This window comes from Lactuca sativa, chromosome 1 (genome assembly GCF_002870075.4).
Source record: "Lactuca sativa cultivar Salinas chromosome 1, Lsat_Salinas_v11, whole genome shotgun sequence".
In the NCBI taxonomy this organism is placed as follows: Eukaryota; Viridiplantae; Streptophyta; class Magnoliopsida; order Asterales; family Asteraceae; genus Lactuca; species Lactuca sativa.
Window position 1 is genome coordinate 194,256,790 of NC_056623.2, and position 15,732 is coordinate 194,272,521.

At 40.0% G+C, this 15,732-nt stretch overlaps 1 protein-coding gene across 1 annotated transcript; it reads right to left on the reverse strand.

Moving 5' to 3' along the window:
* Positions 1–9,790: 9,790 nt before the first annotated feature.
* Positions 9,791–10,300, reverse strand: LOC111888782 (uncharacterized mitochondrial protein AtMg00810-like). The gene has a single exon (XM_023884890.1). It carries the CDS (start codon positions 10,298–10,300, stop codon positions 9,791–9,793), a length of 510 nt encoding a protein of 169 aa, XP_023740658.1.
* Between the last annotated feature and the right edge of the window lie 5,432 nt (positions 10,301–15,732).

The following is a 15,732-nucleotide window of genomic DNA, read 5'->3' on the forward strand; positions in this document are numbered from 1 at the left end:
TTCCTCTCTCTGAACCGACGCTTATTGGGCGGCGTAATCCTAGGAATCTGACACTCTCTCTCCTACGTGATCATCGCACGCCCCAACTGTCACCAATCAGTCACTCAAAAACCCGCTTCGTATTTCCATAAGAGATTTGAAACGATTTTTCTCTCTCCTATCTCCCACTATAAAAAGCCGTCTACACCACCTTTTACCTCTTTACTGCCTCCATAATTTCCAAAGCACAAATATTCCCAAACACTCTCCCGCTCATCCTCTTCTCCACACCTGCAACAATGGCTGAATCTTCTTCTGTTCATGCAACCTCACAGATTCTTCCCATCCGACCCCAACAATGTATTGTCATTGATCTTAACCCACTGGCGTACGATTCCTACATGTCGCCGGTCATAGAATGCCTGAGGTACTCCCAGCTTGCACCTGCACTATCCAGAATTGAAACTGTCAATGGTGGCCCTATCGCAGGTCTACGCGACGGCTTACTACGACAAGGCCGTTGACCGGGTATTTTTCGAGCTTGCAGAACACAAGACCTCCGTTTCACGACAAAGGTTCTGCACTATGCTAGGGTTTTCCGTTGACCCTTCACGAGTTCATCCGGAGACTATTCCGGTTGGGATGCTGTTTAACATGTTTTACAACATGGGATACACAGAGGTTCTCACCTCTGTCGCCAAGTTTAAGAAGTCTTGCCTGCCGCCACAGTGGAATGGCCTATTTACAGTCCTTTTCAAGGGTCTGTCAGAGAGGAGCTCAGGATCTGACGGTGCAAGTCGTCTTTTCCTATCGATAATGTATGGGGTATACAACGGGATAAACCTGGACTATGGGTTTGTCCTATAGCAACAGCTGATTCAGAGCCTCTCTTCCTCATCCCGACACTCTGAGGTGTCGTTGGCCCGGTTCTGGATCTTGATAACAAGATGGGCCATGGACAAGTTTAATATTGCAACTGCTGATGGTGCATCGATGTCTTCTATTGGTACGTTCCATACCAAGAAGATCATCATATCAGATGCATCGAAATTTTCCTTCATTGGCTCCATCCCGGAGACAATGTATGCAGATGTGCCCTCCGACAGCAGACTGATCAGAACGATCAAGGAGTTTAGGTCAACTGGTCCAAGGGAACTGACACCGGACATGCTAAGGTCGATTCATGATGCCGACAAACCGGTGGGCAGGGGCAAAAAGGAAGAGAAAGGGAAGCAAGTGTCCAAAGCTCCAAAGGGACCTTCTGCCAAAAAGAGGAAACAACCGAAGGCTGCACATTCCCCACAGCCAAAGAGGAGGAAGACCCAACAAAAGCGAAAGCTAGTTATTCCCTCCTCTTCAAGTGAATCTGAGGGTGGAAGTTCGGACTCTGAAGGATCTCAAGGAGACGAATCTCCTCAACGAGGCAACACACCACCTCGGTCCCCAACCCCAGAGATGGAACTTCATCAATCCCCAGTTCCTTCACCTCCACCAACTATTCCTATTTCCATTCCCACCATAAACCCCACCATTCCCCCAACCTCTTTCCCTATACCACCACCCATTTTCACCACATCAACCGAAACACCACCAGTTACCGAAACCCCTCCTGTAACCGAACCACCACAAACCGAAACCCAAACTCAACCACCACCCGAAACTACCCCACCCCACACTCAAACTCAACATACACCAACCACAACACCCCCAGCTTCACCACCACCTCCATCTCCAGAAAATGCCTCCGATGGCGACAACCCTTACCTTGGTGGTGATCACATGAACTTTGATTCGGTCTACTATAGTCCGTTTCAAGCTCAGAGTGACGAGGAGGATGATGCTCCAGTGACAAAGAAGCATCTCCGAGAGCTAAACGAGAAGGTTGATCTACTTCTCGCCTCTTCCACCAACCAGCAGTCATCTCTTTCTGAAGCTGCCTTTCAGAAGATTGTTGACGCCTTCTCAAGGGCTCAACATGATTCGGTGGCCTCAGCAACTGCTGCGATTGATGCCTCCACCAGAGCGTGTGAGGCTGCGACCGAAAAAGTCGATAAACTATTCTACGACGCTACCATCCTGTTGAAGTCCTTGCAGGAGAGCGCCGATGCCACCAAGACAACTCTGGAACCGATTGTTCAACAATTGGCCAAGTTCGTCTCAACGGAGCTGTCTTCGTTCGCTACACTCTGCCAACATATAAGCGACGACAACTCGGCACTTCGTGCCTCCATCGATGCCCGCCTGGCTAAGCTACAAGAGGATCTTGCAGCTGAGAACTCTTTGATGGACGTTCTGGCGAGTAAAACAACTGCCCTAAAGGTCAAGAGCACGCAACTTTCCAACTCCGAACAACAATTGGAAGCTCTTCAATCCGAAAGGGAGGTGATCAAAACGTGTGTTTCGGATGTCCACGCAGCACTATCCAACATCCTGGAAGCACACGACCCCATCCTAAACCATTCGGTGAGGCGTACCCTCGCTGAAAAACTCTCTCCGGCCATGGACCTTTTAAGCAAGATTGAAGGCCTACCGAGTTTCGTGTCCATTCCGAAACAAGGGGGAGATGAGAAGAAAGGATCGAAACCACCTCCTTCTTCCAAAGCTACTCACACAACCAAACCACCTCAGACTGGTCATGCTTCGGGTTCGGGTGTGAAGAACAAGGGCAAAAACATAGCTGAGGAAGATGAAGATGAAGATGAAGACAAGGAGACCATTGCCGACATGTTGAAACGAAAGAACAGTCGCAATGCTGATGATGATGCCAGTCGTGTGGCGCGAGAGGCTGAAGAAGCCGAACGCAAGTAAAAAGAAGCCCACGATCTCCTTGAGAGCCGAAAGATGCTCTTCCCTGCCTGGACCAGGGAACGTTTGATTAAAGAGGCCATAGAAACTCCAAGCATATTATGGCTCGAGCCGGTTATATCATTCGACTGCAACAACACTGTCGATTCGCAGTTTGATATGCCGCTGACTCGAAAGGCGTTCATCTTCCACGCCTTCTCTAACATTTTTGAAGTCCCACATCCGAACGATGAGCTTGACAGGGAGCTCATTGACTTCTATCTGGAGGCCGCTCGCCCTCAATACCTTAGATGGAGCGCTCAGAAGATTGTGAACGTTCGGGTGCTGAAGCCTTATGCCGTGGGGAAATTCACAAACGTTAAGTTCAAGCTCATTCGAGGATCTGCAAGAACTGCTCACATTATCTCCCTGGCGGATCTGCCCAATCTAAATCCTCATGATTGGATTGTCTTGTACAATATCCTTTTGACTGATGAAGCCGAATATGGTCCCATCATAGACCATGTCAAGAGGATGTTAGCATGCTACATCATGGAGGTTGCCCTAATGGATCAGGAGGTTGCCACAGTCTTCAAGAAGAAACTGAAGATAGCTCCTGTGGGATCGTCCAGTGATCTCAACCAAATGAAAATGGGCAAGATTGATCCGAGGCGTAACTCGGTTATGTTCACTAGAGCCGAAGGACAGAAATTTCTCTTCGCTTTAGCTGACAAACACCTTTACACCACAGCTTGCTTGGAGCGCGTTTTATCGATTATCAAGCGGTGTAAAGAGAATTCGGCTGATGACATCAAGTACTTCAATGATATGATCAATTGGTACATTCGGTTTAGACAGACCATTCTCTCCATCACCAAGTTTCTGTTTAGCACCGTGAAGAAGAAGGTACCTGCTTCAGCTGCTGGCCCAAGTAAAAAGTGAAGGTCTCACTCCAAATTGACGCAAAGGGGGAGATTGTTGGGCTGAAGATCATTTTGATGTTGCGTCTTTTGGGCTTGCTAATTTAGCCATGTACACTCCGGTTTGGGCCTGTCCAACCGAGAGCCTTTTATGTATTGTATATAAGTCAATGCTTGCATGCATATTAGGGTAACGATTTAGAGAATAACGATAGAGAGCTTAACGATAGTAATTTCAAGGTTTCTTTAATCGTTCTTGTAACCTACCAATCCTCTACAGTTGATGTTCTTAATCGAGCTCTTCTGAGGATTTTGTTTTAATCATTCGACTCATTTGATTCAATCTTGTCTTGTTCTTTTTATTGAGTTTTTACTGTTTTATATTTATATACTTGTTCAAGATATAATCGATCTACATAGATTAAAGGTTGTTTTAATCCCATCAAACTTGAATGGCAAGACTTTCACCTTTGCTCTTGGTGGCTAAGTCATCCTGAAGCTTTGTAATCTTCAAGGAAATGGAGGAATTGAACTCAGCATGCTCAGTTTTAAGACCAGTGCGAACCACTTGTAGTTTCACTTTCTTTGTTTTAAGAGTTGAGCCCAAGCTAGATATAACTTCGTTATCCTTCACGGTGTTCGACTCAAAGGAGCTCTGAAATTTCTCCATAAATACGCGAGCATCAAAAATTAGTTTATCAACTTTTCAGTCATGTTGTTGCAGATGAGGCAGAAGCATCTATCGCCTTGTTCGTATTTTCAAGGTTGGCGGAGAGTGCTTTCGTTAGAGTCTTAAATAACGATTGGATAGTTGCCTACGAGACTTCACTAGGTGAAGCTTTTGATGATTGGAGCAAAAAATCTTGTTTTTCGTGAATCGCCTTGAGTTGCACTCTTATGATGGGAGCTTTGTCATCACTTCCAGTCCGAATATTGAATGGACTGTATGTGAATCCTACGAAGTCATCATCATCATCATCACCAGAGATCATGTCAGGATCATTCTTGCGTAAAGGAGAAATGGGTGGTGTAGAATGAACAACTGCAAAACCTAAAGCTCCTACCGCCACATCAGATGCGTTGACAGTTACTGCAGGCTCAATAGGGGATGTAGTGGTGGTTGCAGTGGAATCAGTGAAAAGTGGAGGTTGGGATTACGAAACGCCCAAAGAAACAGGTGGGCATTGGGAAATGATGATGGGTGTTCAAATAGTGGCAGTTGGAGAAGGAATTGAGACATCTTCAAAGAAATCATTCGTGATAGGAACTGTAACGATGTAAATTTTCAAACAAAAATTTTCATTTACAAACCCAATTATCTCATTTCAAAATCACAAAAACCCGAAAGTATCAAGTTATGAAAACATATGTTCCAAAACTAAATATATCACAAATCCAGGATCCTCCAAAGACATATCTCCAACTTGGGTGTATGTACAATCAAGTCAGTGCCTTCCCGTGATCCTAAGAGGTACCTGAAACACATAACACATAACACGGTAAGCATAAAACTTAATGAGTTCCCCGAAATACCTCACACATCACATTAGCCACACGAGGCTAACTCAATATGACCCTTCAGTCAATGTGTCTCAGTGGAGACCCTTCGGTCCCACAACTCGGGTGGACCCTCCGGTCCTAAATCAATAAGGTCATAATATTAATACTCAGCATAAATCAAAAAGGCATAATGCAGAATATCACAACACACAAGTATCATAAAAAGATACCACTCATGGTAACTATAGTGAGAAGGCTCACCTCATAAGAAATCGGATAACCTCAAACTCAAATCACCGGTCTAGCCTCCACCTAACACATACGATAATTATCCCTAATTAATAATGGTTCTCAAAGAAGCTAGACGAACCCTTCTACAAGCTCTCATAATGGTAAAAGACCATTTTACCCCTCCATGCATCAAGGATTCTTAACCCTACGCAGCGCGTATTGGGATTACGCTTGTCGTACGCCCTAGTTTTGCTCTTTCTGCTCTTTCGGTCATAACCAGTTAGGACCTTGGCTCATATCATATATTTGGACTCCCTAAAGGCTCTTACACCATAAATTCCATGACTTTAAGCCTTTGCATGGGTGATAATGTCAAAAACACCCAAAACTCTCATTCTCTTATCTCAAAATACTCATATCTCATGCAAGGATTGATTCAAATGTCCAACTCTTGATTTTTATGAAACTATACACCTAAAGACACTTACAGGAAGTGCTCATAATCTCTGGAGCTCAATTTCTCGTAAAGCATGCAACTTTAGAACCAACACCCTAAAATGGTCTAACTTGATGCAAAAAACAAAAGATTGAGAAAGCTTTAAGCTTTATACCTCCAAATGAAGCTCCCAACACAAATATGCTCAGATCTATAGCCTAGACTCCCACTCCTTCTTCACTCCAAGAACACACAAAATCAATGAAATGCTCTTAAATGGACACACATAACCTCCAGAACAAGGATTAGGGTTTGAGAGGGTTGTTTGTCTAAGAATGGTGACCAGGAATGAGGCCATCATATCCTTTATATAGGGACACACCCCAAATTAGGGTTTTCACTATGGGACTAGTATGCCCCACGTACCCTCGGGTACTCCCAGCATACTAGGTGGCTTCCGTGTCACAAACACACATATGACTACTATGAGCGTACACTCGCGTACCCCCCGCGTACTCATTTACCACCTTTTCACAATAAGGGCTAAACTTGACAATTTACTAAAAGAGCAAGCGCTTATAAGGTTTACCGTGTCTTGGGATGTTACAGGAACAGAGACAGGAATCGCAAAGGTTAGCTCAGGGTTCCTAGTTGTCGGTTTTGAAACCTTTAGTTGAGATGTAATATATTCTCCATTGCGAACCTCCGTGTGAATGTGAACATCTGAGACTATTTGAGACTACGAATCCTCTTGAACGCTTGGGGTTGGAGTTCGTGGTTGACGAGCCATCTTCCTATTTGGTTTAGAAGGTTCAGCATCATACTTTCATTTGCCTCCCTTTTAGGTGACGAAGCTAGTTTAGAAGGACCAACTTTCGCTCCTTTCTTCTTTTCTCCCCTCTTCAGTTTATCCACTTCATCCAGGACCTTTTTCATTTCGTTTGTCAATGGGCGAAAGCATGAGAGGGGCAGACTATGATAGGCTCACAGTATATCGCTTGCAGCCAATATATCACAAAACATTCCTTGATGAATCGAACCGATGAAGTTGAACTTCGAGTTGCCAGCAAGAATGATGTTTGTTGCGTGGAATATCTGGATAGAAGACAAAAACGAACCTTCCAAATAGGGGATGTCATACTTTTTGATCTCCCTTTGAACGACAATCGACCAAAAGCAAGCACAGGAGATTTAACTTTGTCGAGTTGTTGAGAGAGTATTTCATATGAACTGAGCCCAGAGAACAGTCTCGTAGTCCAAGTTAATGTCGGAGTGGATTTCGTACATCATGTTCATGAAGAGCTTGCTCACACAGTCCAAGACAGTAACCCATTCAGAAAAACTCTTGAAGAGTAGTGTGAATAAGCCTTCCCACATCGGCGGCAAGTTGGGCTTTTTGATCTTTGAAATTGCACCTATCAATTCCTTGTAGCCCATTTGGAAGAACATCTCTAGAATCGTTGAGTTTGAGCTGCTTTCAGGATCAATTAGGTGATGACCCAGAGGATGTCGTAGGAGCTGACAAAATCGTGATTTTGTGATGTGGGTTTTGTGGTTGTGGACTTCGAATGTAATCAATTCTTCCCCTTTCTGATAACTAGTAATGGAGTAGGCCTTTGAAAAATGTATCGTAGGAACGATTTTAGACTTTGTTATAGCGATGACAAGAGGAGAGTACCTTAGACATTCAACAATCAGCTGAATAAACTCGTCGTATTTTGTGGGTCGAGATCGAGAACTAGGTTCTGATTGGCCTTGATGTTGAGGATGGACGATTGGGCCATGGTTTCTGTAACAAAGGGGGTCTCTGAGGAAGCTTCCATTGATGCTTGTTGATGAAGAAGATGAATAGTAGATAGAGAATAATTTCCGGAGGATTTCTTTGCATTTTGAAAGTGGTAATTGATTATTAAAGCGTTAAAAGCCTTTTATATGATTTGAAAGTGAGAGAAATCCGTCGATTTATTGCATTGGTTACTAAAAAGTCACCTAAAAAAGTGTGATTGACAGTTGTGATGTGTGTTAGGCGGCGTCAAATCAACGTCTATTCAAATTCCCGCACCCAATTTTATCCGTTAAGGTGCCGCTTCTGTTAGGCGCTTTCAAAGTTGATTCATTTGTGAGCTTTCACAATGAATAACCATCATCAAATCTGCCAAACTAAGAGAAATATAAGTGCCATGAATCAGACTTTAAAACATCACAAGGATCTTCGTGCGAGATTGTGCCAAAGATAATGAAATAAATCAGAATATTGTGGGATATTGGTGATGTCAATTAAGACATAAAACAGTGGATCCCGAGCAATGATATCTTCCTTTGGAGTCAAGAGAGACTCTAAAGTGTGTGTGTGGTATCCCGTTGAAGTGCGATCACTTTTTGTTAATAAACAGCGAAAGGAATCTTTTGTTTAGGCTGAAAGGGTGATTTTATCTTCAAACAAATGACGAAACATTATATAAGTAAGAACTTTAGGATGAAGTACTTCTCTGACCGGTTTAGTCATAAAAACAAGTAAGCTATGGAACTATTTTGAGTGACTAGGATTCGCATAGAAATCATAAGAAAAATAAAAACTTGATCTATTGGGTAGAAACATCCTAGGTCTAGAACGTCTCATTAAGATCTCACAAAAAGAAAAACGAGATTTCAAGGTACTGACCACACAAGTGGGCATTCGTCAATTCCAAGGTGAAATTTCTACATGTAACTTTTTCACTGTCAATTCATATATATGTGATGGATTTTAGGTTTCACTCAATTCGTGATGATAACGAATTTAAGATCATAAACATAGAATTGGTTATGACCATAAACCTTAGTGGTAATTTCTGAGGGTCTCAAGGGTTATATTTATGAGTTTGAAAGTGATGGAGAATAGGTATGAGGTGGTTCCAAAGAAAGAATGTACCCCAGTTATACAAAACTGACTTAAGCAGTGAACTCTTAACTCTTTGTGAGAAGATTCAGGTAGCTCATGACTTATGTGAATTAAGACCCTTTTTGGGAAGAAATGATTGGTGTTATCGAATCATTAACTCTTCAACATAAAAAGTCGTTGAGGCTTTGGTCTACATGCAACAGCATGCTTCTAGGGACACTTAACTAGTGCATAGACAAGAAAGTTTATACCTGCCCCCATCATTTCTAATTGAGATCACCAAGATTCTTGACTGGAAACCTGCTCAATTGTCCAATATTTTTGGTATTTTTGAAATAAATAAAATGAAAGTGAAGAAAATAAAGAAAATATATTTGTAATTTTGTTTTTCTGAAAAGAAATAAAAACTGAAAGAAGTAAAATATTTATGGATTTTAATGTTTTGAAAAATAGATAAAAAATAATAAAAAAACAAAACAAATTAAATATTTTTGGACTTTCGTTTTTATGAAAAAGAAATACAAACAAAATTAACTAACGAAAATGTACAAAGGACACAAGAAAATTACAAACCACAAATGAACAGTTGACTACGAGTAAATGAGAACATTCACACCAATTAGCAGTGTCAACAGTTGGTTGCGAGTCCCTGCAAGTGTTCGCACTGATTCGCAAGACAAAACATGACTGTGAGTCACTGCGAGCATTCGACCAATTTACAAACCAAAAGATGACTGCGAGTCACTACGAGCATTCACACCAATTTGCAGGCCTATCAAAAACTTATGATTGCGAAGGTGGTTTCGGAATTGACGGAACGAACTCGACCTCTATCTTTCCTAAGCCTTGAAGAATGCGATTGAATGATTGTTCAGGTAAGGCTTTTGTAAAGATGTTGGCTAGCTGATTAGCGAAACTTAAAAAATATATCTCGACATTTCCATCTTTAACATTATCTTTGATGAAGTGATACCTCAGTGCTATGTGTTTCATCTTTGAGTGTTACATTGGGTTATGAAAAATGCGAATGGTGCCTTCATAATCTCAATATAAGGGGATTCATTTCATATTGATTTCATAGTCCCGAAGTTGACACTGAATCGAAATGACTTGTGAGGTGCAGGATGCAACAGCTATGTACTCTGCTTCAGTAGTCGATAGGGAGACGTAATTTTGCTTTTTAGATTGACAACTTATGAGTTTTCCATCAAGAAATTGGCATCCTCCCATTGTACTTTTTCTATCTAGACCGCAACCTCCAAGATCGGCATCTAAAAACTCTTGCACAAAGAAACCTAAACCCGAAGGGTACCATATTCCCAATGAGGATGTTCTCTTGAGATACCTAAAGATGTTCTTAACAGTTGCCATCTTAGGTTTGTGAGGATTAGCTTGAAACCTAGTAGAATAGCAAAAAGAAAACAAGATATCTGGACGACTAGCAATTAGATACATCAAAGACCCTATCATCCGATGATAAAGATTCATATCAGCCGCCGGTTTGTCCAGTAACGGAGTTAGTTTCGTTCTAAATGCCGTTGGAACCTTCACTTTAGAATCTCTCACCATTCCAATCTTAGAGAGTAAGGTCTTTGTATAATCCTCCGGATTGATAAAGATCCATTCCTAACTCTATCTTATATTCAAGCCAAGAAAAAACTTAATCAGACCCATGGAGCTCATCTCAAATTTTGTTTCCATCAACTTTCGGAACTCAGCTGTTAAGCTAGGGTTAGTAGATCCAAAGATGATTTCATCAACATGAATTAGGATGATCATCAAATGGTCACCATCTTTCTTGCGAAAGAAGGTTGCTTCGACGTATCATTGTTTAAATTTAGCATGTTTTAAAATAACGAGTTATAGTTTCGTACCTAGCTCTTGGAGCTTGCTTTAGACCATAAACTACCTTATCCAGAATGTAACACGGGTTCAAATATTTTTGGTTTATGAACCCTGGTGGTTGTTCCACATACACTGTTTTCTCTAATTCCCTATTTAGGAATGCACACTTTACATCCCTCTGATATACTTCAAAGTTCTTGTGTGCAACATATGCAAGAAAGATGTTAACAAATTCTAACCATGCAACGGGTGTGAACGTTTCTTTGTAGTATATGCGTTCTTCCTGACAATAACCCTTTACTACGAGTCGCACTTTATTTCTTATCACATTGCCTTCCTTATGCATTTTATTGCGAAATACCCATTTAAGACCAACAAAAAAGCATCTTTTTGAGTGGGAATAAGTCTCTAGAATTTGTTTTGTTCGAATTCATTAAGCTCCTCCTGCATTTCTTGCAGCCAATCAGAATGATCAAGAGCAATTTGAATATTTTTAGGTTCAATTTTTGAGATAAATGAATTCAACATGCAAAATTCCACTTTAGAGAATAGTGCAGTTCGCTTCGCCTTTTGTTGAGCTCTCGTAAGAACGCCTAAGGAAGAATCTCCAATGACTTGAGTTTTCAGCTGATCTTTGGTCCATTTAGTCAACGGATGATAATTTGGATCATATGTTGGATCCAATTCTGCATTCACTTCTTCAAATTCTAATTGTATATCTGAATCATCATTCGCATTTCCATTCTCCCCTTGAATTATGTATGATTATTGTCTTCTAGTTTCAGATTCTCCCCCAGGAAAGGTGGCTCTAAGCTGACTTCAGGAGTTTTGTTCTCTCCCTTAACAGGTGTATCATATGAGGAGGTTGTAGTAGAACCATCCCCCTGCGATGTAGAATTCGCTTCTATAGGTTGAGATGGAACTTCAGGATCTTTCAGAGTGGGATTCTCCTGTTCCATTTCTTTCGCAGCATCATCAATGATTTTCTTCAGTTCGTCTTCCTTGTTGTCTACTTCTTTCGAATCTTAGGAGATTGCCTTTTCTGGCTCATCAAATAAGTTTAGGAACACCTCGTATAGATTGGAGAGTGGGATGGTAGTAGGATTCGGTTTAGCAAAGATCTCTTGTGTTGGACTGTCATTCTTCTAAACCTTCTTTACATAATTATTGTAAAATGTAACATAGTAAGTTTCCTCAATCCTTTTCGACCTTTTGTGGATAACCCTGTATGCTTTGGAAGTTAAAGAATACCCCAGGAAGATACCTTCGTCAGTCTTCACATCAAATTTTTTCCTTTGTTCTTTTGAGTTAAAATGAAGCACCTGGAGCCAAAAGCATGGAAAAACATGACATTAGGCTTTCGATTATTTATTATTTCATATGGCGTGACAGAGAATCACTTATTGAGAATAGATCGGTTTTGGGTAAAGCAAGCAGTCCCTATCGCATCCGCCCAGAAGTAACGTGGCAGATTTGCGAATGACAGCATGGTTCTCGTACCATCGCACAATGAACGGTTTCGTCTTTCGACTACTCTGTTTTGTTGAGGAGTATAAGGAGCTGAGAAATTGTGAGATACTTCTTTCTGGTTAAGAAAATGTACCCAATTGAATCTAGAAAAATCATCTACAATAACAAGAATATATATATTACCACCAACACTTTCAATTGCAGATGGACCACAAAGGTCTATATACAAAAGTTCAAGTGGTTCATTGACTTTCGTATTCATGATTGTTAGATCACTCTTCCTACTTTGTTTCCCCATTTCGCAGGCTGCACATAGATGTTCTTTGTCTAATTTCAGGAGTGGTAACCCTCACACATGATCACCAAAAACAAGCTTGTTGATATCTTTAAAATTGAGATGCGAGAGTCTCCTGTGCCATAGCCAGTTGTCATCAGCAGAAGCTTTCGCAAGCAAGCAAATTGCAGGCTTCCATTTGATGAGATTCAGATTCAGCGGATACATTTCGCCTTTGCATTTTGATTTCAGAAGAACCGTCTTAAACTTCATTTTAATTAGCTCTGATCCTTCGTCGTCAAATGATACTTTCAGAATTGCTCCCACTACCAACTGCGAAACATAAATGAGATTGTTTTGCACTCCTTCCACATACGCTACTTTAGGAATTGAAAACTCTCTATTAGTTATAATCCCATAACCTTTGATTTCACCTAGCGAGTTGTTGCCGAATTTCACTCTGCCTCCATCCTTTAGTGCTCTGTACTCTCACAGTTCCTCCTTTCTTCTTGTCATATGACGCGAGCAGCCACTGTCGATATACCATTCAGAGTCAAACTGCTCATCACGTATTACCTGTGAAAGTTAGGTAGATTTAGGAACCCAAATTTGTTTGGGCCCTCGTGAATTTTTCACATGAAAAGAAATAGCAGGATCAACCAAATAAGTTTGTTTTATTAAAGTTGTTTTATCCTTCTTTGTGATTTGAAAAACAGTATTCCTTTTGTATTTAGAGTTCGCATCCTTGGTGGACGGTTTCTTTTGTTTATTTTGAGTTTTCCGTTAAACCACCTATTTCTCAACTATCTTAGGATTAGCTTTAGATCTTTTGAGAGGAACATTAGGCTTCGAAACTATATTTTCTTCGCATTTAACATCTTGTGATGTCTTGGTTGAATGCAAAACATTCTGGTTAGGAGAGAAGTGAGAGTTTGATTTTTGCACAGGTTTCGCAGGATTTGGAAAGGATGGTTTTCGAAAAACTTTTTGATTCGAGACCTGTGGAGACTTATGAGTACTCTTAACATTCGTATGTGAAGATACTTTCTCATTTGGATTGGATTTTTCTTTATGAATGAGGTTGGGATTCTTAGAATGCTACAACTGATTTCTTTTCCTCGAGATTCATGTTGTATCTGGCATTCCTTTCTCGTTTTTGAGTTGCGAACTGCTGAGAGGATTTGTGAATGCTCACCTTAGGTTTTGGCTTTCTGATAGGAGATTCGGTCCGAACAGATGACGTTTCACTTGGAAGGTTCTTAGTTCCAGTTGGACATCCCTTCTCCAAGCTTGAAGTAACATTGTTTAGTGGTTCTACTACGTATCGGTTCTTCGTTTTCCTCAAGGTCATTTTAGATAGACCTTTGGTTTCGCCTACATTGTCGATTGGAGTAGACCAAAAGAGCTCTTCACATCCATCTTTTTTATCATCTTCTACCATGGACGTTTATTCAACTGTTTGATTTTTGTTCAGTCCTTTAGTTGTAAGTGTTGGATAAGGTGTCTAAGTTCATAACTTATTTGGTATATACTAGACCCGACCCGGCATGGTCCATTTGGGTTGTATCCCACCCGAACTATTTATGGATAATTTTATGAGAGTTATACACATATGTTTATTAATATATTATAAGTTATAATATATTAATATGAAGTTATGTTATTTAATTAGTATTAGTCTTAAATTAATTATGAATTAATTTAGAGATTAAAAGGAAGACTAATTAGATTGTGGGCTATTGGTTTTATATAGTGTGGGCTAACACTCATTTGTTAATGGGCTAGGCTTGTATGGAAGTCCATGGATGATCCATGGAGCTTTTAACCCATGGATCCTTGGAAAAGGAAAGGTCATTGGTTATTAGGGTTTCACCCTAATCATGTACACTATATAAGCATGCTTATGTTGCATGAAATAGCCACTAGTGTGACTAGTGTTACTAGAGTATGTGTTTTTTGTGTGTGAGAGATTTCTAAGTGTGTATTCTCTATCAAAGTTTTCCAAGAGTTTGTGGTGTTTTGTGATTCCATTTGAGGCATTCACACTATTGGTGCTTGGCCCTCAAACTCCTTAGGAATTGAACTCATCATCAAAAGGTATGTAATCTCATCTAATTCTTTTATGTTTAAAAGTACCCCATGCCATGTTAGATAGGTTATGAACCTTGGAAAATTATTATTTTGCATGTATTTAGACAAACATAGATCCAAGGTTTATTAGGGTTGCATGCACACTTAGGAAGTGTTAGATTGCTCAAAACCCAACAGTGGTATAAGAGCCTAGGCTTGCTTGTTTGATACTTGATGCAAAATAGTGAAAAAAGTTGAAATTGTTGTTGTCTGGCTGATGGACTCGCCGAGTCCATGGGGGGACTCGCCGAGTTCAAGGGAAAACGCATCCTACTCGGCGAGTAGGTTCGTGCACTCGGCGAGTAGAATGATCAGAATGCAGAATTTCGACTTTTGTTGCTGGAAATGGACTAGAAACATTACCCTAAACTGTTTTGGTGTTTTAAAACTTGTTTTAGTTGGTGTAATGGTTGTTCTAATCCATTTACAATATCATATATCAAAATTCCATGTTTTTTATGTGTTCATATAATTCTTGAAATTTTGATGATCATCTTCATGTTCTTATGAATTTAGAAGATGATAGGAATTATTTGCTGAATTTTTTAGAATTAATTCTTGATCATTTATGTGTTTTAATGGAGTCCATAATTTGTCCTCAAGTTATGGATAACCAAAGGTCACTTTTCTTTAACACACACATAAAACACATAAGTTACATAAAATGAAGAGTCTTCATTTTTATGAATCTTTAATTCATAAGTTATGAAATGAAAAGTCTTGGATGGTTACAAAAGATGAAGAGTCTTGTCCTTAAGTTATGGAGGTTCAAGAGTCACTTCATTAATAAATATATAAATAAAGTGTAACCTTAATTAATTCCATAAGTTATAAAAATAAAGAAAAGTAACTCTTTCATTAGTTTAAAGTCTTCCATAACTTGTCCTCAAGTTATGGAACTTGAAGAGTTTTTGGATTAAAACTACTTTAAACACATAAATCATGGAATTAATTAGTTTTGAATAGTTTCAAAAACTTTCCCTCAAGTTTTGGAATTTGGAAAAGTTTCACACACTTTAATAAACTTTAATTCCAACACTTAGAATTGTAAAAGTTAAAATTCAACACTTATACTATTTATAACATTAATGGTTAATTATTATTATTATATATATATATATATATATATATATATATATATGTATATGAACAATTCGTTTTACCGTTAGTAGGCCTCATTCACGAAGCCGGTCTATAAGGTGGGTATAAGGTTGTTGCCTATAAAATGGCGACTTAATGGGTGTCCACTCTCAGCCACCGCTTGCTTGATCGGTGGAGGGTC